The 26,817-nt window shown below is 44.2% G+C and overlaps 1 protein-coding gene across 1 annotated transcript in view; it reads left to right on the top strand.

The window, feature by feature from the left end:
- Positions 1-22,692, top strand: part of C8B (complement C8 beta chain) — a 36,212-nt gene extending 13,520 nt beyond the window's left edge. Inside the window, exons 6-12 of the mRNA XM_012785123.2 lie at positions 2,050-2,247; positions 5,882-6,122; positions 8,084-8,212; positions 10,946-11,109; positions 18,127-18,280; positions 20,055-20,123; positions 22,339-22,692. Of these exons, the coding sequence (XP_012640577.2) occupies positions 2,050-2,247; positions 5,882-6,122; positions 8,084-8,212; positions 10,946-11,109; positions 18,127-18,280; positions 20,055-20,123; positions 22,339-22,490 (1,107 nt within the window). The 3' untranslated portion in view covers positions 22,491-22,692. The remainder of the gene's footprint in view (positions 1-2,049; positions 2,248-5,881; positions 6,123-8,083; positions 8,213-10,945; positions 11,110-18,126; positions 18,281-20,054; positions 20,124-22,338) is intronic.
- Positions 22,693-26,817: the final 4,125 nt, after the last annotated feature.

Raw genomic sequence — 26,817 nt, 5'->3', positions numbered from 1 at the left:
CAGCTGCCATGGATCCAAGGCTGAGGACACACTGTTAGCTGTGCCACCTTGGCTACATCCCTTTGTCCCTCTGAGCTTCAGTTTCTCTGTATGTAAAAGGGGCTGTTCCTTCCTCACGACACTGGCGTGGATCCCATGGTGTGCGCAGTCATGGTAGTGGTGTGGCAGTAGCAGTAATAATAGCAACGGTCATACCAAAAGCTACCTGAAAGAGAGAAATAAAGTTTAAGATTTGGAGTCACACAGACTTGGTGGCTCTGCCACTTACCATCTATGTACCCCTAAATGCTCTGAGCCTCTGTTTTCCTAGCTTTAAATTAGGAGTTATGAGGTCCCACCCTGCAAGGAGAGAATTAGTGAGATAATATGTGTGTTTAGCACAGCACCTGGTTTAATGGTGAGTGTGCAGGAAATGTTAACTCTTGCTGTCGACCCTGTTATCATTGTGACCAGGTCCTTGCCTGTTAGAAGCAGGCATTGTTTCAAGCATCCCAGGTTAGAAAATGTTTACCCGATGGAAGCCTCTGTTATAACTAATGTACAGACTTAGAGGCACATGTCACAGGGAGTGAGGTTTAGAACCGACTGCAGGGCACACACTTAGGACCTGATAAGGCCACACATGACCACAGGCCTGGCTCTGCCACAGGCCCCCATTTTACCCAAGGCTAAGTCCCTTTTCCACTCTGCCTCAGTTTCCTCATCTATAAAATGAGGGGGCTGGACTAGAGGACCTTGATGGTAATTTCCACTTCCAAATTAGGCTAGGCTGCTACCTTCCTCCTCTCCCCCCTCCCCCTTTCCCTCACCCCCCACACTTACTGGCCAGGAGAGAAGAAAATGAGCCTAGGGACAAACATGCCTCTATCTGGGGGCCAGGGTCATCCTCAAAGCCTGTACTTTCAAGGGCGGGTCTCAGGGCAGCCGCTTATCTCCAGGCTGATGCAGATCCCAACTCGGCAGGACTCGGCATAAATAAAGGCTCCGCGGTCCACTGCCAGCATTCTCTGAGTCTGCGCCAGGCATCGAGCCGTGCTCTACCTGTGCAGGCTCAGTCCTCACGTCAAGCCTGATGGAGTGACAATTTTGTCTCCATTTTACACATGAAGAAACTGAGGCATAGAAAGTTTAAGTCAGTTGTCTAAAGTCATCTAGCCAGGCAAGGACAGTGGCATCTCAGTAGCCTTCCTGCAGACCATGTCACGTCACCAGTCACTTCTGCTTCCCCTACCCACCCACCCCCTGCAGCAGCCAAGGTGTTGTGTCTCCTTCTGGGAATTGCAGGTGTCTGCAAGATGATGGGAGGGGAGATGGAGGTGACTCCAGATTGGCCACCCCAGGGCCACCAAGGCAGTTCTCCCATGCACAGGATGAGGAACACAGATTCTGGAGCAAATGGTTCCCTAAGTTCTCTCCAAGGCACTTGCCTGCCCTTGTCACTTCATTCCCACCACCGCCGTAGACCAGACCCTCATCAACCATCACCTGCGCTCCTCACACAGCCCTTGCACTGGCTGGGCTCTGACTCCAAATTTGTCCCTTCCAGTCCAACCTACATGCTGTCCCAAATGATCTTTCTGAGGTTCAACCTCTTCCTCTGCTGGCTCATCTTTGGCTTAATTAAGCCTAGATTTCAGAGTAATTCAAAAGCCTCAACATTTTGTTGCCAGCCCAACTTCTCACAACACCTTGCCTCTCGCCTCACTCTCGTATCTTCCGATTCACCACACATTCGAACGCTTGCAGTTCCTGGAACACTTCCTGCCCTTCCCACCTCCATGCCTTGGCTTAAGCCGAGCCCATGGCCTGGGATGTCTTCTTTGCACTTCTGCCAGTTGAAATCCAAATCAAGCACCCACCTCTGGGCTTCCACCCACACTATTGAATAGGTCTGTCTCTCCTACTGAATCAGGAGCTCTGAGGGTGGGAACACAAATTGGCCCCGATTTTTCTGTATCCAGAACATCTAGTCTAGTATCCAACACATAGTAAGAGTAGAGTAGATTTGAGTCAAATGAAATAAAAACATTTTCTTTTTTCTTCCTTTAGACCCAAGGCAAATATGAATTTGCGCTGGCAGAATATGAATCATACTCGGATTTTGAGCACAACGTCATAACGAAAGCAACTAAAAAGTCTAGTTTCAGTCTGGGTTTTAAAATAACTGGAATATTTGAACTTGGCATTAAGAGTGAAAGTGACCTAGGCAAACATTATATTAGCCGAACCAAACGATTCTCTCATACTGTAAGTACCCTTTTGTTGCTTCTAAACTTACATTTTGTCTTACTCCATTTTATGTTGCTATAAGAGAATACCACTGACCATTTGTAAAGAAAAGAGATTTATGTGGCTGACAGTTCCTGAGGCTGGGAAGTCCAAGATCAAGGGGCCACACCTGGCGAGTGCCTTATTGCTTCATCATAACATGGTGGAAGACATCGCGTGGCAAGGAAGCACATGCTTGAGACAGAGAAAAAGGGTGCTGAAATTAACCCTTTTATCAGGAACTGACTCCTTAGATGACAGCATTCATCCATTCATGAAGGCAGAACCCTGACAACCTAATCATCCCTTAAAGGCCCTACCTCTCAACACTGTTACAATGGCAATTACATTTCATTGGGAGTTTTGGAGGAGACATTCAAACCATAGCATATGGATTTTTTTGAAATTTCATGTCCACAGACGTATCTTTATTCCACATTATTGCTAGTCCTAACAACCTATTATATTTGTGTTTTCTTCAAAATCTTTTAACAAAGAATAGCTTAGTCTTATACTAACTTATTTTTTGAAGAGGCGTGGCAGAGATGGCCTTCTATAACTATATTACTATTTTCTCTCATTTTCTAATAAGCTTTTCCTTTGGTTTTCAATGAGCTTCAGATGTAGCTTTGCCAGACCAAAACACCTCTGGAGACTTTTCAACCATAGCAATTTGACTTCTGTCCTGAACATCCAGCTGAAATTCTTCTCTAGAAGGTCACCCAAGATCTCTTCCCTGACTTCTTGGGGCAGTGGGTGGAGTTGACCAAACCATTGCTCTCCTGTCCCTCCTGCTTTCTTTCTGCTACTATCACCATCCTTCCTGGGTTCCATAGACCCACCTATTCTTTATTTATTTGTGGCTGTCTTCCCTTTGTACTCTACAACGCCATGTTCACACCCCCTTTCCATGCCCTCTTCCACTCACCTCCTTTACAGGCACAAGCTAAGAGCCTTTCCCACTGCCTCTAACCTTTCCATTAAGTTCCAGCCCTGCCCCTCCCTGCTCACTCTTCCAAGCATCTTCACCTGGATGCCTTGCTGACACTTCAAAGCAATTTCTTCCTCCTAAATGTTCAATCCACATTAATGGCATTTTTTCCATTCTACTTTCCCAGGACCTAAGACCTGCAGAATCATATTTGGCTCTCACCTTTGCTTCATTTCCACATCTGTTGGTCAACAAATCCTCTAGCATTACTCTCCAGTATTTTGTCATTCTAACTCCTATCATGGCTTGATTAGCCCAGATCCTTTCATCTCTTGCTCTGCTCTACTAAATGGTCTCCGTCTCCCAACTTTCCCTTTCACGTGCATGTGCTGCCAGAGAAATGTTTCTATAATACTAAGCCCATCAGATCATCTGCTCCCTGTTGCCCAGAAGGTAAAGGCAAAGCCTGTGATTCAGTGGAAGAGAAGTAATTACAGTGGGAAGAAACAGGACATGAAGTTGGAGAGCCAACTGACTGGTAGATTTGAGGAACCTTAAGTTCCAAAGTGAGGAAGGTACATTTTATTCTCCAGCCACTGAGAGTTTTCAACATGGGCGTGATGCAAATTAATCAGGAGGGAACATGGGAGAGATCAAGTCTGAAAGTCTACGGTGATTCACAGAGAATAAAAGAATTGCTGAGGGGCTCAGAAAGGTCTCTGCTGCTGAAATATTAACCAGCCACCAATGGGCAGCAAACATTAATTAGACTGTTACTATCTTTGCTTATCTTTCCTCATCTTTCAGGATGTGAACTTCTTGGGTGCAGAAACTGTTTCTTCCATCTTTAGACTCAGAATGGCACTTAGTAGGTACTCAAGAATGAACTGTAGCGATGAAGCAAAGAAACCTTGGTAGAAGGGAAAACAAAAGGTGCTATCTCTTTACTCCTTTCTTTCTCCTTCTCTCCCTCCTTCCATGCCACCTCCCTGATTCAAATGGGCAGTTATGGGATGTTAACATTGTGCTAAGCACTGCCCTAGAGACTGGGGACCTAAATGTTCACAGTCTAGCAGGAGAGGTAAATGTTTAAGCAGATACACTATTTTGAATTCTTTATATGAATTGTAATGTAGCATGGCATATGCTAAGAAGGAAACATAAACAAGTGCGATGCAATGCTAGAAAAGGGAGTATGAGTGCATGTTTGGGACTCTCGGGGATGGTATCAAATAGGAGGCAATGGTTAAGTAGGGATTTAAAAGATAAGTAGGCATGTGTCAGGCAGAAAAGGTGGAAAGAACATTTCAGGGAAAAGGAATATATGTGCAGAATTGCACTGTGAAAGAGAATGGCAGGTTTGGAGAACAGAGAAAAGTTGGTGAATGCTGATGGCTAGCGTGGTTGGTAGAAAATAATGTATGGAGAGAAAAACTTCAGGGTTGTAGAAATTGAAGCCAGAGAGGCATTTGGGGGAAAGATTATGATGGTCTTATGTTCAAAGTAAGGGGGTTGATTTTCTTCTGGAGCCAACAGTGAGCAATGCAGGGTTTTGTGTTAAGTGCAAAGAAGCATTATCATAATACTGTCAGGGTGTTATGGCATCGCCTCTGGTGGGGGCATGGAAGGCAGGCTGGAGAAAGAAGGGAGATTAGGGCCAAGCTTTTATAATAATCCAAGCAAGAAGAGATGCAATGTTTGGAAAAATGATAATGAACAGAGCACTTAGGACTGCTTAGGTAGGAAGGGTAAAGAGGAAGGAAGAGGGTCAGGGGACACTGGACAGGACTAGAATGGGATGAGAGCAGCTAGGAGACAAAGTGAGGGGCCTGGGCAGTAGGCCCCAGCAGAGCTGGCATGGCTTTATAGAGCTGAAGGATTTAGGATTTGGGGAGAGAGCATCTCACCGATGTTTCCCACCTTCCCCTTCTCCTCTGCCTACACCACTGTATAGGAAACTCAGCTGGGGTTGCAGTAATACCTCCTAGATGCTTGCGCTTCATCTGCCACTGCCAGCTTTCAGTTTATCCCATACATCAGGGATCACCAAGCTTTTTCTGCAAAGGGCCAGATTGTAAATATTTTAGGATTTGTGGGACTGCAGGGTCTCTTTTGTCACTACTCGACTCTGCCATTGTGGTGAGACAGCAGCTGCAGACAATACACGAACAAACGGACGTGGCTGCATTCCAATAACTCTTTATTTACAAGAGCAGGCACCGGGTTTGGTGTGTAGGCTGCAGACTCCCACCTACGATGCCATAACTGGCCACCTCGAAGCACCACTTTTACTCTTTCTCGAGTGGCTTCTCTTCCTGGACTTTACAAGGCATAAGTAAAGTGGGTGTCTTTGCAGGTTAGCAAAGCCTGTGTGCCATCAGAGTGGCCCCGTGTGCCCCAGCTGCCCCCTGCCTTGCCTGCTTTCATTACCCTTCACTGTCCTCACTCGCTACAGTCAGGAGGAGAAAGAAGAGCAAGCTCTTCCAAGCTGAAAAGGATGTCGGAATATTTATGAGAATTGAAAGCTTGTCAAAGAGGCTGTCTTCCCTCAAGTATCCTAAAGGAATCATAAGAGTGATGACCCCAGGCTGAGAACATTGGATGGTATTTGTAAAGTTCATCTTCTTGTTCCAGATTCCTAACTTTAAAGGTCTGCTTTTCCCATGTTGGTCTTTCATTTAGAAAAGCGTGTTTCTGCACGCACGCTCTGACCTTGAAGTAGCACATTACAAGCTGAAGCCCAGGAGCCTCATGCTCCATTACGAATTCCTTCAGAGAGTCAAGCAGCTGCCCCTGGAGTACAGCTATGGGGAATACAGAGATCTCTTCCGCGATTTCGGGACCCACTACATCACCGAGGCCGTGCTCGGGGGCATTTATGAATACACGCTTATTATGAACAAAGAGGCCATGGAGAGAGCAGGTACAGTGCCCAAGGGACGCTGGCTTTCCCAGAGGGGCACACGGGAACAATGAGTTGACGGGGAAAAGCTGATATCCGTGGTTGGGGGAAGAGTCCTAAATTGTACTTCTACTTTTCTAGCTCCTTGGCTATACCTTCACGGTCTCAATTGCAGATTCCTCTTCCTTCTCTTTTTAACTTGTTACTGTCAGTCCTCCTCAGCCCTTAAATGCAGATAACTCCTAATCCATATATTCATCCTGGATCTCTTCCCTGCACCTGATAGCTTATATTGAAATGGCTTCTTGATATCTTCATTTGCATGTGAAACAACCATCATGAACTTTAAGGTGCCCCAGAGGACTTTTGATTTGCTTTTCCCCAATATAGTTCTTCCATAGTCATCCTCATCTCAGAAATGATTCCAGTATCCAACCAGTGGCAGAAGCCAAAAACCTAGGAGTCAACCTCGATTATTTTTCTTCCCTTCCAATCTATTTGTAAGTCCCATCAACTCTATCTCCAAATTATATTTTCTATTTTTACTGTTACTACTGTGAGCTCACCCATGACCAGAGCTTCATATTAGAAATTTAATGTCAGTGTGAATTAGGTATGAGTCTTAGAAGAGGCAGGTTCTGATCTGATAGGTTTGGGGTGGGACCTGGGAGTCTGCATTTCTCACAAGCTTTGAGGTGATGCTGCTGCCGCTGGCCCATAGACCACACTGAAGTAGCAAGGTCCCAGATTACCCCCTTAGTCTCCAAACTAATATTCAACCCCCCATGTCCCCTCTATAATCCGTTCTCTGTACAGATATCCCAGAGCTTGCTAACTGTAGTCAGCCACAGCCCAAGCTGTGAGTCCCGCTTTCCAATCCAGTATTCTTTCCTACAACATGGCACTTATTGTATTAACTTCTCTGGGTCACACAGAACTTCCTTGGGTCCCACAGTGGCAAAGCCAGGGCTTGGTTACAAGTCTAATGCACTTGCAAGAGGATACATGATATATGGTATAAATCTATGTCCATGTGGCCTTAGTCTTGCCAAGACCAGGGTGACCTTCCTTCGTAACAGTGGTTTCAAAAGTGCTCCTCATAGTTTCAAATTACGTCCTACAAAGGGGCTTTGTAACCAAATAAGTCAGGAAAACACATAATAGATCCCACTTTTAGAGTTTCATGAATGCACTGCAGTAAAATGACCTCTCCACCTCTTTGGATGCAATATTTGTCATATGTAATTAACCACAGAAGCTCTTTTTCTTGTAACACCTGCTGCTATCTGATGGGATTCATGTCTTAAGAAATGGACTTTCAGAAAAAGCCAACCTACAACAACATTGTTGGACCACCCTGCTGGTCAAAGTAGCTCTTCTCTCCCCACACTGGCCTCAAAGCGCTACAGAAAGGTGCTTACAAGTCATGTCTGAGATTTCAGAAAGACCAGGGGAGGATGTCTTGGGGAGAATTAGGGAGGAACAAGTGGAAAATAGTACAAAAAGAAAGACAAAATAAGGGAAATTGGCTCCTCCTCTTTGCCAGGTGCTATGCTAGACATTTTACTTGCATTACCTCAATTAACTAATTAAAAGCTTTTTCTACTTTATCAAATATCAGAGAAGGGTGGGTCAGTGGAGGGTGGGCAGATTGTAGCAACCTCTGTACTTACAGGTCCTATCCCTAGAAACCTGATAAGGAGTCACATTTTTAGAAAATGACTCTGAGCACTTCCTCTCTTTGGAGGGCAGCAAAAATCCTCAGAGTATTGGGAGGAGCCGAAAGGGGAAGTAAAGTCTGAGCCCTGGGAGTCTATGACCTTGTGCCAGTAGCTGCCAGTATTTCTGGTCACCAGGCTGGTGACCCACTCATTTGAACCTGAGTCCTTGTGACACCTGGAAAGGGCCTCTGGAGTCAGTCAGAGGGAAAGGGAGAGTGCATTACCTTTCAGATCATAAACCTCCTTCCTTTCTTTCTTCAGATTATTCTCTTAGCAACGTCCACGCTTGTGCCAAAAACGATTTTAAAATTGGTGGTGCCATTAAAGAGGTCTACGTCAGGCTGGGGGTGTCGGAGAGCAAGTGCAGGGATATTCTGAATGAAATCAAAGGTGAGTGGCTGGGGCTCGTGATTTCTGTGCTTATATAATCTTTTCCTCCCTAGCACCTCTGCTCCCAGGCTTTCTTTAAGCAAAACACTCGATATTCCAAGGCATTAATATTTCAATTAAAATAATAATTCTTCCAGTAAAAAGTTCCCAGGCTCCTACTCTGTGCTAAATATGCAAAAATGAATAGAATGGAATTCCTATCCTCACAGTGCTCACATGAGGTAGGCAAACAACTAAAGAGGCAATGGCAAGGCCGTGTGATGTTCCAGTCTAAGCATCAGGGCAGGCTTCCTAGGGGAGGGAATATGTGAACTGCAACTTGAGGAATAAAGTTTCGTGGGTTTTAGGCAGGAGAAAAATATCTAAGCATGTAAATCTGCTCTAGGGCCTGGGAGTTGGCCTGGCTAGACGCAGGATGATGGGGTGGGTGGCAGGTGGAGGAGGCCAGTCCTTACCTGAGATAATGGGAGAGAGGAAGACCAGAAGAGCAGGCAAAGCTGCAAATCCTATAGCAGCATCCAAATGGCAGGAAAGACCAGACCTGAGCTGAGTACTGAAGCCAGGTGTCTGGGAGCAGGAAACTTGGAAGCAATGCAACTGCAGTAGGCGAGAGGCTGAGCAGCACGACTTCCATCCCTAACCCCTTCCGCACCCAAGCAGCTCTGCCTTTTCCTGCTGTACTTACTACGCATGTGCCTGGAATCATATGTGAAGGAAAAACTCCACACTAGACACAAAACAAAATAAAACAGCCACCACAAAAATTACCCACTAGTCTAGCACAATCTCTTGCACTTGTGACTGGGACTGGCTTGTTGATATTGTGGTTTATTTGTCTGTGTTGGTGGGGCTGGGATGGAAGACACATCACACATAGGGAGGCGTGTGTAAACCACAGGCGCTCCTTAAAGAAGACTTGTGAAGTAACCCCCATCCAGGTCACCAAATAGAACAGGACCCAGCACCCCAGAAACCCTGGCTAATTCCAATGCCTCCCTCCCTTTTGGAGATAACCACTATCCCAACTTCTGTGCTAAATATGTCCTTCCTTTCTTTATAGTTTTACCACCTATATGTATCGCTAGCCAATATGGCTTAATGCTGCTTGTTTTTGAACTTTATATGGATGGAATGAAATCTTTCCATTCCTATATTTTTCATTCAACGTCACGTTTTTGTATGTAACTATAATTAGTTCACTTCCAGTGCTGCATACTATTTTGTGTGAACATGCCACTGTTGTTTTTTGTCCATTCTGCTGTTGATGAACATTTGGGTTATTTCTTCTTTCAAGCATGTATGAACAGTGCTGCTATGAACGTCTTACATAGTCATCTGGTGTACCTGTACAAGTGTTTTTCCTGGGAATACACATAGGACTGGAATTGCTGGGTTGTAGAGGATAGACTTTTTCTACTTGACTAGATAGTGCCGTGCTATTTTCTAAAATGGTTGTACCAGTTTATGCTCCTAACAGCACTGTGTGAGACTCCCTTTTTTCTATGATGCTCAAGTGTTGCAGGCTCAGAAATGAGGAGCCATTTTACACCAGTTCTTTCGACACTGGGGACACAGACACATTAGAATGGGAGTGGCTCACTGGTATGACTGAGGGCTTTCTAAGCAACTTTATGAGACGTGGAAATAATAGTCACTTCATAGTAGCCACTGACTGTTCTGTGAGCATCTGTCACATTTTGAGCACCCAGATTGTCCCATGCTTGTCATTTCACACAAAGAAGCCATACAGTTTAGGGCCTGGGCAGGGCTGTCTGGGTAAGTACCTTCTCCTCTCCTAGATTTCTTAGCCACAAAGTGGGATTACATAGTTTCTATTTGATAGTGAATATTAAATAGTTCATACATGTACAAAACTTAGATTAGTGACTGATGCATAAATGGTCAATAATTATTAGGTGTTATCGTGCAATTTATCCTTTATGTGGATGTAAAGGACCCACTTTATAGAAGAGGAAAAGAGAAATATCATTCAATGTAAGTGCTTTGTCCAAGACAGCAAGGCCGGAAGAGTCGGAGCTGGCTTCATGCCAGGTCAGGTGTGCAGGGCGAGGGGTGAGCGGGTGAACTCAGCTTCACCGTGGAACCAGTTTGGTGAGAGGAAAGTTATTTGACCAAGGAGCAGTGGCTATGAAGATGGGCAGATCTTGTTTAAAATTTAGCTTCATCAGCCACTAGCTGTGTGGGCCTGGAAAAGTGACTTAACAATTCCAGATATTAGTTTCATCATCTGTGAAGTTAGAGCTAATGATGCCTGGCTCATAATACAGTTGTCAGGTAAAAAAATATATTAAAACCTATCTACCTATTTACCAATCTATTGTCAATCTACCTATTTACCTATCCATCATCTATCTATCTACCTACTTACTTTCTTCCCTGTTTACCTATTTACCTATTTGTTAATCTGTTTATCTATCTCTCTATCTAATTAATCTATCATCTCTCTATCTTTATAAACTCATCCAGCGACTGGCACTTTATAGATGCTCAAGGTAAATGTCCCTTTCTTGTCCTGCCCCCAGCTTGTGTTATATATGATTGGATGAGCTCCCCTTTTACCCCAGGTACCACGACTTCCCACTTTTCCACCCATGTGTCCCAGGCAAGCTCAGTGAAATTCATGGTAACCAAATTGTTGGTTGGGTTGTAGCAAATTCCAGGGTATAAAAGTGGATGCTCTGATGACATGCTAGCTCTCCGTGTCCGTCCCAGACAGAAACAAGAGGAGCACCATGGTGGAGGACTTGGTGGTCCTCGTACGAGGAGGGGCCAGTGAGCACATCACTGCGCTGGCATTCAAGGAGCTGCCCACGGCAGAGCTGATGCAGGAGTGGGGAGACGCAGTGCAGTACAACCCGGCCATCGTCAAGGTTAAGGTATGGGAAGCTTCTCTACCCATCCCTCCCTCTACTCAGAAATTAGCTTCTGAGGGCCTACTGGAAGCCAGGGTACAGAATTCAGCAATCAGTACAATGCACGCCCTCACCTTGAGGCATATACACTACAGTAGAAAATATATCTGGAATAAGTAGTTTATAACACACTGCTCAGCACCGCCTAGAGATCTCTGATTCCCTTTCACTTGGGCCCCCGAGTTGCTAAAGGAAATTAATGATCAGCTTCTAATTTTAGCCTTCTTAAGTTAATATTCTTTCCACTTCATCAGAGAATCACTCATTCAGTTATTTGTTCATTTAAACATTCATGCATTCAACCAACAAATAGTTACTAAGTTCCTGCTATGTTACAGGAAATAAGGTAGGAGGAAAACAGAGGAAGATATGAGGGTGAGAAAATACAGTCTAGCATGAACAGTAAGATACGCACATGCATAACTATCTCACAGGACAGGATAAGACACGATGACAATTACTCACATGTCTTAAGTACCTACTATATTCATGACCTTCTGCATTGGGCTTTAGAAATGTTATTTCATCTAATCTTCACAACAGTCTGCAAATTAAGTATTCTTATCTCCATATTATGACTGATAAAAATCAAGGGTCAGAGAGGTTGGATCCATCTGTGGCTGCTCAAGATTCTCTGTTAGGTCCAGACAGAGGACTTTGACTTCTTCCCTCCCCTCTAGACTTCCCTGTGGGTTTGGCTGAATAGAAAATAATGATCCTAACCACCTGTCACCCAAACAAGAGGCGTTTTACAATGTTAAACTAAAAAGACATTTGTTAGAACAGGACTGTCACACACATCAGCAATGGTAGGTCCTTGCCTGTGGGGACTTCTACGTGGTGCCCGTAGCATGTCTTACACCATCCTCTTCTTGCCAGCGCCTGCACAGTCATTGGTGGGCCAGTGTCCATCCCCCGGAGACTCAACCTTGCAGTCAAGGTGGGAGGTGGAGGTGCTGGAGCTCTGATGAGAGACTCTGCAATCCCCAGCCCTGGCAATTCCCCGGTGTCTTTGTGTGTCAAATGCATAGTTTCTGCAAAACAAGAAAGCTGCCATTCAAACCCTCTCCTCTACACTTATTCAGCAGTGACACTCGCAAGCATGAGAGGGATAAAATCAGCCAAGGTGCAGGCAGTTCCAGAGAAATCTTGGATTGGCTGATGCCATGGTGACACTGGCCGGCATCACAGATGGTCATGGGAAAGGACAGAGAGTTCAGGGCAAAATAGATCCCTGGTCTTTACGTTTTCCTGAGATATCTTACCTGAATCTTTTTTTAAAAACTGAGAATCAGCAGAATGCCTCGGTACTCAGAGAGGTCGAAGTGCCTGCCTGGGCACAGGAAATGTCCAGTGCCAAGCATGCGGTGTGCTGTGAGGTGTGATAGAGAATCAGAGCTGTTCTCAGGAAGGCTGTGGCAGAGGCAAGAGTGGTAAAGGGGCTACATACCTCTGTACCTCCCTGCCCTGAGTTGAAAACATACACTCTGGGCATCCCACTCTCACACATACTCTTTTCTGGCAAGAGAAAACTGCAGATGGCTTCACATTATGTCAGAATCATTCTTCTCTGCAAAGCCAACTTACCAGGTAGCTGGAGTGGCACTGACTTCAGGACAGCAGAGTTTACTAGACGAGCAATTCCTAGATGCACGCGTTTCAGCCAAGGCTTGATTACAGAAACCAGTCTCCAAGATCAAGATCTGACAAATGATTGCTAGAGAAGCCAGGTGGCACGGCAAGAGACCACAGAGGAACCCATTCGCAATGTCTAGTGGTAAATTTTAGACCCAGAGAGGTGGTTCTTTGTTCCAGGAAGACTTAGGAGACAGCAATGGGCATATAAAGAGATTTTTAAACATAAAAGTTTGAAATTACTTTCAAGATGTGGAAAATGAGTATATGTCTGAAAAATAGAAAAGGAGAAGTAAATTTTAGAATGCATTTACTTTGTGATTATAATGCACTTAAAAGGAGGACTTTATGAAATAAAAAAATGGAAGTTGAGGTGTTTAGACACTAATCAGATAAAAAGGGAAGTGGCTGAATATAGGAAACCAAAAGCACAATGGCAGAATCAAAACCTACGTTGGAAACTATAAAGAACAGAATTGACACTGCAGAAAATTGAGTCAGTGATGTGGAAGGTGCTATAAAAATGTTCCTATAATGCAGAAGCCAAAGACAAAGAGATTAAAACAATAACGGGAAAGAAGTATGATGGACAGAGAGTACAGAAGTAGAAATCCACAATGCAGAGACTGCCTCCCATGAAAGGAAAGATTAAACGTGAAGATACATTAATCAAACACATAAGAAGAGCAACATCCCTGAACTGATAATGCAAAATGAACAACTCATTGAAAACTAGGCAAAAGTGCTGAAAACAATACTGAAACACATCCTGGGGAAATGTTTTATTTTTAGTATCAAATATATCCTATAGGAGTAAAAGTCAAGCCAGTCTTGGAATTCTTTGCAACAGGAAATGCTTGAAGATAGTGGAGCAACAACTATGAGGTCTTGAAGGAAAAACTTGTGGCCCAGTGAAATGGTCATTCATGGGTAAAGAATTTCAAAGACATTTTGAAATATTAAAGGAGTCACCAAAAAAAGGGTTGCCAGATTTAGCAAATGAAAATACAACATGTCCAGTTAAATTTGAATTTCACATAAATAAGGAATTTTTATTTTTAGTGTAAGCATTTCCCAAATACTGCATGGGACATATTTATACTAAAAAATTATTTGTTGTTTATCTGATATTAAAATATAATAGAACTGAGTGTCTTGTTTTTAACTGGTAATCCTAGTGACAGAGTCTACATTTCTACACTGGTCAGGGCAGCTTGGCCGTGATCTGGGACCCAAGCTGATGGGGAAGCTGTTGTATTAACATGAATAATAGGCATTGCCCAGAGTAGAAGGGAAAAAATAAGGTAGTGAATGGTGCTCACAAAGAGGTCAGGCTTCAGAGAAGCAACCCCCAAATTTCACTGGCTCAGTTCAAGAAAAGTTTATATCTCAGTCACACAACAGATCCAAAGTGTGTTGGTGAGGAGGTTTTTTGTTCAATGTGGTGACCCAGGGATCCAGGTGATAGGGGCTTTATCTTGTCACATGCTCCCAAGATCCCCACTGCAGTGATAAAAGAGTGGAGAAGTCATCTTACTCTGCTTTGAAATCTTCAACCTGGAGGTGACACTCTTCTGCTTACCTTTTCACTATTTACAACAAGTCACCTTGCTAACCCGCTTCAAGGAGAGCAGGAATTGTAGCCCTATCATGTGCTACAGAAGGAAAAGAAGCTGAAATATTCGGTAAGCAGTGATAAGGACCATCACATCTTTCTAAAATGAAATTACTCAAAGATTTTCTAAAGGTGAATTACTCCAGCCAAGAGAAGGTTTAAAGTACAAATACTGTCATAGATTGTGCCTAGAAAGACAATGTTGGATTTGGACTGATACATCCCATCTTCAGAAAGAAATTATGAATTTCAAATAAAGAAACAGTGAATATAGCTAAATGGTAGATAACACACCAAAAAAATAATTTTGCTGCAAATAAGATCCTTTACTTGTGAGGAATGATACCATTCCTAAGAAAGAAACATTTCAAACGAAATGGACACCTCTCAGTTGGCTAATAAATATGCAAAATTTTTAACTTCTCTAGTAATAAAAAATGAAAACTAAAGTAACACTGCATATTATTTTCTACCTATCAAATTGGCAGTGATTAAAAAATCCATAATACTCAGTGCCATTGAGAGTGATGAGATGGGCACTTTTGCAAAACAAAATGGGAATATAATTTGATACAACTCTTTGGGAAAAGAATCTAAGCAGAGATATCTACAATGTTAAAAATGGTTGTTGCTTTTGATCCAAGAACTCCGAATGCAAAAATCTACTGAAAAGGCCGGGTGCCGTGGCTCACGCCTGTAATCCTAGCACTCTGGGAGGCCGAGGCGGGCGGATTGCTCGAGGTCGGGAGTTCGAAACCATCCTGAGCGAGACCCCGTCTCTACTAAAAATAGAAAGAAATTAATTGACCAACTAAAAATATATATACAAAAAATTAGCCGGGCATGGTGGTGCATGCCTGTAGTCCCAGCTACTCGGGAGGCTGAGGCAGGAGGATTGCTTGAGCCCAGGAGATTGAGGTTGCTGTGAGCTAGGCTGACGCCACGGCACCACTCTAGCCAGGGCAACAAAAGTGAGACTCTGTCTCAAAAAAAAAAAAAAAAAAAAATCTACTGAAAAAAAAATCATTTGAAAAGTTGGTTAAGATGTATGTGTAAAGACATGTCTCATTTTGTTATTTATAGTAAAAAAGGGAAAAGAAAAAAGGAAACATTCTGAAGGCTCAATACCTGGAGAAGAGTTGAATGTGTTGTGGTTTATCCATACAACAAGAGACTCTGAAGCCGTGAAAAATCATTTTATCAGAGTCTATTGTGAATCATATGGGAAAATGCTCATATTATGATAAGCGACAAAAGTGAGAGATAAAACTGTACGTATGACACCAATCTGGTGTAAATATCTACCTATCCATCCATCTATCCAAAAGTATACACTGAAAGGAGACAAACCACGGTGTTAACAGTCCAAATCCTTTCCCACCACTTGCTGGTTATGTGACTTTTGTCAGTGCACTTCACTGTTCTGTGCCACAGCTTTTTTGTGTGTACAATGAGGACACAGAAGACTACCTAACTCCTAAGATTGTTGTGAAGATTAAGTTAGATAATGTGTGTGGAGTATTTAGTTCAACACCTAATCAATGCTAACTACGGTAATAACTATTTGTGATTACTAAGAACCCCAAAGTCCACTGTAGAGACTTGCACGGCGTTGAGTAGACGGTGTCCACCGTCTGTATGATAAAGAAAATTTTCACAAGGGCAGGTGTGCTGAGGATGCAATGATCAATGTGAGTGGTCAGGATTGTGTATTTGGGGGAGAAGAGGGAAAGAAAGAGGAAGAAGAAATGAGGAAAAAAGAAAAGGAGGGAGGAAGATGGGGGAAAACGAAGACAGACAGGAAAAATAGAACAACAAACCTAAGAACAGACAAATGTGCTATATTAAGTTAATAAGGGAGCTGTGGAGTCCTGAGAAGTTACTGGAAATTCCAAGGCAAACTCAGCCTGCGACACGGAGAACCCTGGGATGGAGATTGTAAAGAATCAAGCCATTTTTATCAATTAATCGTCATGAACTAGAAAGAAAAACACAGGCTTCAGATTAGAATCCTGGTAATGCTATTTTATGACACTGTGTGACCTTGATCAAGTTATTTCACCTCACCTGTAAATAGGGCTGATGATTTGTGAGGATCAAGTGGGATCATACTTGTGGACATCCGCACAGCTCCACAGCTCCTAGCACACAGCATATGTGGAAAGTTTGTTTCAGTTTGGCTACTGATTTGCTCTGTCTCCTGAAGCAGATGTCAGCGCTGGTAGGAAAATGCATTGGTGGTTAAAGGCAGCTTTGCAAGGTGCCCAGGAGCAACAGCAGGTAGGTAGAGGGGCTCTCCTCTGCGGCTGTAAAGCAAGCTGCCCCTTTCCCCGCCTCCCAGCTCCCCTCCCCACGTGTGGCCAGCAGGCTGGATGGTTCTGCAAACAGCCCCTGGATCAATTCATTGACCACAGAAAGGTGAGACAATGGGACCACCAGGAGCCTTGCTTTGCCCACTGGAGCGAAGGTCAGCGTCAGATGCATTAAGAAATGGAAGCAATTTTCTTCCCACTGGAGGCTTCTATTAGTCATGATTGCCTGCATTTAGACAGACCCTAAACTCTCCAGGGCTGGATTAGGGCTGGATCACCCACAAAATCTGGACAGGAAACTGGCCCTGGAGTTGACGCTTGGGCCAGGTTGAACAATTTTAACTACCTCTTTGGACTGTGCCTCTGGAACCCGGCCCTGGAGTGGAAACTCGAGCCAAGAGGAGCTAAACATTTTTAACTACCTCTTTGGACTGTGCCTCTTGTTTATCTATCCCACAAACACCACCACCTCCATCTGTGACTTCTTCCTCTCAAACACTGCCATGCCCACCGAGTGACCAGCATCGACTGTTTCTTCTTCCGTGTGTCTCGTAGCTACCCCCTCTCCTTCATGCCTGCTACCATTGCCTTGTTGAGAACGCCCACCCTCTTCCATCCAGCCACTTGACCCACTCAGCTGGGGCTGTACCCTGAAGACACAGGGCTGAGACATTGCCCTCATCTCTAGGTGCTTATGGTCTAATCAGAGAAGGAAACAAGGGACCTCTGCACATTAAAAAAAAAAAACCAAAAACAAAAAGTTAGTGACATAAAGGAGCAGTCAAAAACAGAATTTGTATCCAATGAGCAGTGCAGGCAGTATCTGGGATATTTAACAGACGGAAGGTGTCCTGTGGGCTTCGGAGCTCTGGCAAGGCTTCCTGGTGGTGGCTCTTGCATGGTATGAGTGATTTTTATGAGTTTGAAGAAAATAGTGATGTTAAAACAATATTCCTATAATATTTTCAAAGAGCTGCTAGAAAATCACCTCTGCCTCATCAAAGATAAACGAACTATCCACTCTTCTCTAGCTCTCTCTTGCTTCTTTCTACAAGGTTCTATTGTTGCCTGTAACCACCATGTTGTAATCACCTGTTGGTGTGTTCGTCTCTCTCCCTAGATTCTGAGTTCCTGGAGAGGAGGGATTTTATCTTCCTCATTGGTTATGCTTAATGCCTGGTGCTTAGTAGGAATTCAGGACATATTTGTTGACCTGAACTTGAATGAGCTAATTTGTGCATGTTGGGTGGGGGAGGCAGCTCCCATCTATGTGCTATGGTGTCCATCCATCCAGCTCCAAATGCACCCACGTGTGGTCTCCCTGCATTGGCGCCCCACCTATTCCTGTGTCGTTTTGCTTTATGCTTTTATTTGATGACTGTTTTCTCTCAAAATAAATGCCTTTTCCCCCCTTTCCAGGTGGAGCCTCTGTATGAACTAGTGACAGCAACCGATTTTGCCTTTTCTAGCACAGTGAGGCAGAACATGAAACAGGCCCTGGAGGAGTTCCAGAGGGAAGTCAGCTCCTGCCACTGTGCTCCGTGCCAAGGGAACGGAGTCCCTGTGCTGAAAGGTACCATTTTCAGGCAGCTGGTGTCCCTTGTGGAAGCTATAATCTGGTGGAGGCTCCAAGGCCAGCAGTTTGCCTGCTTCTGTTTCCCAAGAAGTCAGAATGTAGGCAACTAGGAGGGACTACTCTGGCTGTTTGGATTCCTGCTCTTAGCCCCAAGCGTCACAGTGGGGGACAGCAGCGTTAAGCTGAAGACAGTTACAGGCCGAGACCATGTGGTCTATAATAAGGAGTGGGAACAGACTCAGGAAATCTCTACTGGTCAAAGAAGGGGGCCTGGGCTGAGCAGGAGAAACCCTTTGTGCATGTCCTGATTAATGTGTGGCGAGAAGATTTGAAGGTGGCAGCAAGGATGGGCCCCTAGAACTCGATTGTTAACTTTAGGAGTCACATCTGGTGTCACTGCAGCGGGCAGGGCAAGCTGGGAGGGGTGGGGTCCAGGGATCATGTGCTCCTACTGTGATAGGCTAGCATGACTCTGAAGAAGAGTCCCAGTCTATCACTCAAAACAGGGCAGCAGGAGCAGCTGGTCACAGCAAGTCCAGCCAGGGAGCCAGCTAGAATCGGGGCAGAGTCCACGTGGATGGAGCAAGCTCAACAGAGGTGTATTCTTGGGCAGAAGGGTTCCCGTTGCCAGGCTGGGATTGAAGGATCTGCCTCTGGCTTCTTGGACAGGATGCACATGCTCAAAGCAGACATAAGTGACAGTGTAAGGCCTGCAATTTCTACCATCAGCACAAGGACCCCTGTGTGAGGGTCAGCTCCACAGCAAGTGGGATCAGCTCATCAGCCCAAGGTTTTGATCTAGGGTTGCTGAAATCCTTGTGTGAAATTTGGACCTAGAAGCTGGGACCCACCTGAGGCTGTAAGGTGGGGGTGAGGGAGAATATGAAGCCACAGGCTGGGATGCTTGCAGGGTCTGACCTGTGAAAGACAGTCCCGTAAAGAGATTCTGTGTGATCCAGATGAGAAACTCCATGGCAGAGTATGAATTAACACAGGGAATCACTTCCAACGGGTCAGAACTGGCCACAGGTAGGATGAGACATTTAAGAGTAATGAGGTCCCCATCCTAGAGGAGTAGTCCCCAACCTTTGTGGCTTCAGGGACCAGTTTCATGGAAGACAATTTTTCCACGGACTGGAGGGTGGGGCAGAAGCATTAGATTCTCATAAAGAGCATGCAGCCTAGATTCCTTGCATGCCCAGTTTACCACAGTAGGGTTTGTGCTCCTATGAGAATCTAATGCCGCTGCTGATGTGACAGGAGGTGGAGCTCGGGGTGATACCAGCAATGAGGAGTGGCTGTAAATACAGATGAAGCTTCACTGGCTCACCTGCCACTCACCTCCTGCTGTGCGGCCGGTTCCTAACGGGCCACAGACTCGGTTTTTGGGGACTGTGGTCCTCGAGGTACCCAAGCAGAGGCTAGACAATTTCTTGTGATGACCTGAGCGTCAGTGATGATTGGCCTCTGTGACTGCCAGTGTAGCTGCTGCCCCTGAAAGCTTATAAGTATAGGTCAAATGTCAGGTAAGGAGTGATTGTCCTCAACAAGTCCATGTAATTCCCAGGGATGGGAACAAATACCCCCTCACAGCAAGGGACCCTCAAGAAAGGAGGAGGTGTTCTTGGCACTGAACCTGCTTATTGCAAACTGTTCCACTAAGTACATACTCTGCTGGTACCTGGTGGAAATGCAGGGATGCAGAGGGCTGAGTTCCAGGAGTTCTTTGCTCCACCTGGAGTAGATCACACTCTCCACCTTGTCTTCTCAGAATCACGCTGTGACTGCATCTGTCCTGTTGGATTCCAAGGCCCAGCCTGTGAGATCACCGATCGGAAAAGTAAGGAGTCTTTGAGGGTTGGTTAGAAAAGCAAACTCTGGGCAAGTCCAGAGAATAATTCACAAGAACAAGACCAAGGTGGGGGTGTGGAGTAGAGGGGTTGACTCTGAACCTTGAGATCCATCCTGGCTCCTGACTGTATATTTCATTATTTTCACAACAGAGAATGCTTCATGTTACAGGACTACCAGTGCATGGCATTTGCAAGCCATCTCTTTGAATCATTGTGAGATGCTCACCCTCTTTATCTACTCCTATCGTGCTCCCCTTCAGCCCTCAAATTCCAGCATAGATACCCCTTCTCTGTAAAAATGCTTCTGATCTACCAAGTAGAATCAGTTAGTTTCTCCTGTCGCCTCCCCACCCCAGGACTTTGAACATATATCTATCGTAGCTTTTTTGCACATTGAGTTTTGGGTTGGTGTGCATGTCTGTCTCCCTTGTGTCTGTGAGTAGGGATGATGTTCCATTTACCTGTGTCTCTATGGCCAGGCACAGTTGTTCCTCAGTGACACATGTTAGATTAACAAATGAAAGACTAGGCTATCATTAAGATTTCTTCCAGCTCTTAAATCCTTTGGCCAGTTTATTATTTAAGAGTCCCCAACCTTTCACACCTCTCTCACTTTTATTTTTTCCTGTGACCTTTTGGTGATGCTCTTAAAAATGGAAATGGCACATGCAATAAAAACAACCAACATTTATTGGGCACTTTACTATGTATTAGGCACCTTGCTCAGACTTAGCTTGGATTAAATTCCATCTCTCTCATCTAATAACTGTGACCTTGAGCAAGATACTTGACTTCATTATGCCTCAGTTTCCACACTTGTAAAACAGAGATGATCCTATTAACTACCTCACAGAGTGTCTTGAGTTTGTAATGAGGACTATAAGGAACTTAGAATGATGCCTGACACATTGTAAAAGCAAGATTAACATTGATTACTTAGGTTTAGAGCACATCATTACTTTGCATTTTACATATATTAAATATTTCCATCCTTACAACAGCCCCAAGAAGTAGATACTATTCGTATTCCCATTTTGTAAATGAAGAATCTAAAGTTCCATAGGTACCAAATGAACTTGCCCAGTGGTCACACGGTAAGTTAGGAACCCAGGTGCATGTCCAGTGGGACTGACTGCACAGGCTTTGGTCATAATACCTGGCTGCACTCTTACCTCCCCACCAAAATGCTCAAGTTTGTCCTCACTCTCTCTTCTCCTGCACCTCAACCAGGCCCCAGACAGTGACGTGCCCAGTGAGTGTGCACTCACACAACCACAGGATTTCTGCTGGTTGGAGGGGACCTTGAGAACCACCCACTTTAGCTCTCTCATTTCACAATGGGGAGGCCCAGAGACATTACGTAATTTACCCATAATTACACTGTGAGTCAGTGGCAAAGCCAGACAAATAACATATCATGATGGAAGTCATTGATCACTTGCCATCAACATCCAAACCAAACCACATCAACAACCAAAAACTCCTCGGGTGAAAGCCAGGTCTCAGGGAGTAGAGAGCATTACTGTTTGTTGTCACTTCATCTAAAACACACAATGCTCCTAGTAGATAACATAGCTCCTGTTTTATAGATTGAGAAGAAGTAAATTATCCATTATCACATAGCTAGGAAGTGTCTAAGCTGGAAACCATTTATTTCTTAATTTATTCATCCATTCATTCATTTAACAAATGCTTGCCAAGGGCCTCCTATGTGCCAGTTTTGGTGCTGGGTGAGCAAATCAGATATCTCCCCTGTCATCATGGAGATTGCGCTTTAGAAAGGAAGGTCAATGTTATTTGGATGGTCCTAGAAACACATTTAAAGCTTCATTTGTAACAACTGCCACAAAATGCTCTGAGAGCTTATAATATGGGTGCTTGATGGAGATTTAGGGGTCAGAGGAAGTTTCCCCAAGGAAATAACACTTCTACTGAGATTTGAAGGGTAAATAGGACTGACTAGGTGAGCACATGAGGGAAGAGTGTTCTAGGCAAGGGGGACAGCATGTGCAAAAGCCCTGTGGTACTCAGGAGCCTGGCAAGTACAGTGGCCGGAAATAAGGACACTTCTTTAAAATATAGATATTAGTTTGTAAAATGCACATTGATTGGCAGAGGGAGATTAGAGATTCAGAATCCCAAAGTCTTTAGGGCAGCTGGAATATAAGAAGGGCTAATTAATGCTGACCTTCTTTCTTATAGATGTTCCTGTTGATGGGAAGTGGCGTTGCTGGTCAAACTGGTCTGCATGCTCTGGAGGACAGAAAACAAGACAAAGGCAGTGTGACAGTCCACCCCCTCAGAATGGGGGCAGCCCCTGCTCAGGCCCTGCTTCAGAAACGCTCAACTGCTAGGGGAGGGGGAGCTTCCATCAGAGGCTGCTGCTGTGGGATGCAACAGAGAGAGAACTCAGGCCAGCTCGCCCTACCCCACCCCCACCTGGGGCTCACCCACGGGCGGGGCAATGCCTTTCAGGCTGTTTAAAATATAGACATTAGTTTGTCAAATGCACATTGATTTGGATTGTGAGTTAAATAAAAGTTGTAGGTTCCTTAAGGGCTCAAGCATCTTTGTAATCCTCACTTTGCTCACTCTACAGTTTTATTTCACTCGTATTTACTGCCAACCATGAAATGTATCAGAAGTTGTTCACATTGTAGCTCCACAATCTATCAGTGACTAGCACATAGTAGCTATCTAATAATGAATCAATGAATGGATATTAAGTTGTTCTTTCCTTGATGAGTACAAGATCTTGGTCAATAATTACTGGCAGTTAATGTTTATTGGATGATATCTATGTGCCAGCCCCTGATTCAGTGTATTAATCCATCCCATCCTCATGACAACTTTACAAGGGATGCTGTTATTAGCCCTATTAAACAGCTGGGGGAACTGAGGCTGAGAATAGTTAAGCAACTTGTCCAAAGTTACACAGTTGGAAAGTGGCAGAGCTGGGCTGCAAACTCGGACTGTAGAGTTTTACATTCTTAACTACGATGCTCTCTTAGCTCTCGGTAAGTATCTGATTAACAAGGAATTTTTCATGAGATAAAACACAGCAGCAAGTACTATGGGTGTATGTGTGTGTGTTGTTGTTGACTAATCTCTATCTGCTCCCTTCTGAGAAGGTTGGATCCTGGTCCCTCAGCTCACTTTGATGCTGAGCATAGGAAGGGTGTACTTGTGCATGTCAGAAGCAGAGTTGTGGGGCAGAGTGGAATTGTTGTGCTTAATGAAGGAGGGACATGAGTGGGTGCCCAGGAAAGATTCTGAGCTGAATACGAGTGCCAGGGAAACTGGTCCCTCAATGAGAGAAAGTTAAAGAAGATAAAGAGGAGAAGACTATGGTGGCTTGAAGAGAAACCATGTTAAGGAGAAATTCAAGTTGACAAGTGTGGGGCAATATAAACCCTCCCCTACTTCCCCTATGAAACTGTCAGTACATTCTACTTTCCTCACTCATGCTTTTGTGCAAGTAGCATTTTGGGAGGGGGGCTTGATGAGGAGGCTAAGAAGACAATTGATCTTTAGGATCAAAAGCTTCAAAACCAAAATATTTTTGTTCTCTAGATTGTCAAGTAAATAACATTTAAGCTTTATTTCTCTTAGTCATTCCATCATATGAAAACATCCCTTAAAATTTTATTTGCTCTTGAACATGTCCTATCTGATTGAAGTACATCAATCAGGTCAATGTGTTGAAATAAAATTGGTGGGGAAAATAAGGCACTTGGTTAAAGTTGCATTGGTTCATCCTGTTCATTTTCAACACAGTTGTTTTCCACCACATCATCTGCTTCAAGTTCACTGCTGGGTTCAGTGCTGGGGCCTGAGACCTTAACACATGATCCCAACACTTTGGTTACTGCCACCTAGGAATCTGGCCTAACTAGCTATCTGGAATTGAAATAGCACAACCATCGGAAGGAGCTGCTGCTTTTTCACTGCTTGTGGTCCCTGCAGCAGCGTGGTGATTCTGCCTGCCTTCCTGCGTCCCTGCGTCCCCTACAACTGAGCTGACAGGTCTGGGCCCTTGTTTGGCTTAATATTATTGCTTTGCAGTCTGCTGTTATTTCAACAGGCTAATCCAATAATGTTTTATCTCTTTCATTATACTGAGGCCGTATAATTTTCCTGAGTTATAATCTATCTTCTTTTAAGATTCCCCAGAGACAGGGCAGAGCGGTTCTGTCTTTGGTTGATGGGAGGCTCCCGCAAAGCCGACACCAGCACAATGAAGCAAGCGCCGCCAAATTAAATCCTGAATCTCAATCACAGCCACCGCTTCTAATGGGAAATTTGAGTTGATTATGGAGATGACAGCCCAGGTTCACGTTTATTGCATTTAGCAGAAATTGTTTATCCTATTAAATATGGTCTTGAAGGAGAAACAATTGAATTTTGGAGCACCGGTGAATACCCGGGTGACGCCCAGACGCTGCTAAACTGTGTAATAATTATATTCTTATTTGTGGGCTGAACTTCCCCTTGTGGCTCTTTCTGCAAACAAATGCATTTAGGAGGAGGCTGAAACATAATGTAAGAATTAAACGAAATAAATGCAAAATGTGCTTTTGGAAAATCTTGGCAACGGTAACTCGTAGTGGTACACCTAGAAAGGAGCTGTGATAGCTGAGGGGCAGGGTCCAGGCAGTATAGTCTGGCTGAGGTCCTGGAAGCTTGAACGTAGCACAAGATACCTGAAGAGGGGAGATTTTTACATCCATGAGTATGAATCTTTGAAATGCTGTTATCTCCTTGATGTGCTTAATGTCAGGGTGGGAGGCTTCCCATGTGACCTGGGACTAATAACTTCTGTGGGAATCATAATTATTATAATTAGTTTAACAATAGTAATAATAATAATAGCTGCCAATTATAGAGTGCTTCCAAGTTTATGAAGTCTTTTAATCTACATTATCTCATTTAATCTTTATCTGAATTTGATGGGGTAGATATTAATACAGTCATCAGATGACAGGTAGAGAAAGCTTCAAATAGAAACTCAATCCTTCTAACTAATGGGCCAACTATAGAAATCAAGGTGTGATGCAGAGGCCAAGAGAAAGATCACCTGCTGGCAGAGAATCCACACAGAGGGAAAATCCATCTCTTTCTTAAAGACTCAGACCTACTTCTAGGCACTTATAACAATGTCCTCAGGAGAGCATGGGCCTGGTGCAAAAAGCCCTTGGGCGTACCAACCTGGTGTCCCTTAGGACCTTCACGTTCTGTACCTGGTGGAGAAACACCTTGACCACCCCTTGCCCTCCTGCTGAAGCCAATTCCTCACCATCCTCCAGGTCTCAGCCTGTTCCTTTTTTCAGACAGCCTTCTCTGATCCCATTAGGTTCAGACAGAAGTCTAGTCTCTCTGTTCCCGTTTCAATCCATGCTTCCCCCATTATAGCAGTCATTGCACTGTGCAGTATTCATGAAATCTGAAAACATAGACAATATTTTGTTTTACAGATTGAAGGTGTCCTTTATGACATCATGTCTATTCACCAAGGTTTCCAGACTTTGCGGACATTGTATTATAATTAACTTGTTTATTATTTCTTGTTCCTTCTCAAATATAGTGTCCATGAAGACAAGGACAGTGTCTGTCTCCTGCACGAATATATCCCAAGTACCAAGGACGGTGCCTGGCACAAGTAGGCCATCAATAAATAACTGTGGCATGAATTAATGAACTAATGAGAAGGGACAAGTGGAGGTGAGGGAAGAGTCTTCTCATGATGGTGAGAAACTTTAGTGAGTTGGTGGTGCATGATAGTGGCATCATGAGAAGAGGCACAGTGACCTGAAAGAGAGGAGACCCTACACATGTCAGTGAAGGGGAGGCACCTTCAGCTGGCTTTGTGGGCAGCATTGCAGAAGAAAAATGAAATGAAAGAGGAGGAAAACAGCTGATGTTGGGAGGGACAGATAGACTTGTTTGGGGGTGGTACTGGTGACACCCCCTGATAAGAACCGGAATCTCCAGGGAAACTTTACAAAGGAAGGGAGCAGTAAAACTCTGCAATCATTGAGGGGAATAAACCTGAGAAGTACATTTACAAGTTGATGAGAAAACCAAGGCTCAAGAGGTTTTAAGAGGCCAGTATGTGGCAGAGGTAGGAAAGAGCAATGTAAAGGAAAAAATTATCTTCCAACATTCTGCATCAACTTTAGTTTTTTCATCTCTAGATTAGTTTTAAAGCTGGAATGCCCTCCTAAAACCTAGCAGCCACACATTCCAATAGTACATGTTAGGTCTTTGAGAGTCCCTGTTCATTGGATGTTGTTGTTATGAAATCAGATTTTTCTATGTTGTGTTTTCCTCTTTGAGTTATCTTGCTTAAATGTTACACCAGATTCCAATACCAAGGTATTCAGAAACTCAGGGATCTGTTTATGGAGATACGAGGGGAAATGTCATGACCTCTTAGGCAAATCTGCGAAGACAGCAGAGAGAGAATCCAAACAGCCTAGTGCTTAGAAGCCAGACTGCTGGCATTTGGAGACTGGCTCTGTGACTTCCTACTCTGTGGCCTTATGCAAGCTGTGTGCTTGTCTGTGTCTCCATTTCTTCATCTGGAAGCTGGGGATGATGCCAGGATTGGCCTCCTGGGGCTTTGCGAGCATTATGTGAATTATTGCACTTAGGAGAGCACCCTGCACCCAGTAAGCTCTC

The sequence above is a fragment of the Microcebus murinus genome, chromosome 2 (assembly GCF_040939455.1).
Source record: "Microcebus murinus isolate Inina chromosome 2, M.murinus_Inina_mat1.0, whole genome shotgun sequence".
Taxonomy (NCBI): domain Eukaryota; kingdom Metazoa; phylum Chordata; class Mammalia; order Primates; family Cheirogaleidae; genus Microcebus; species Microcebus murinus.
Note: the sequence above shows the minus strand (reverse complement) of the source record. Positions and strands in the feature narration are given on the sequence as shown.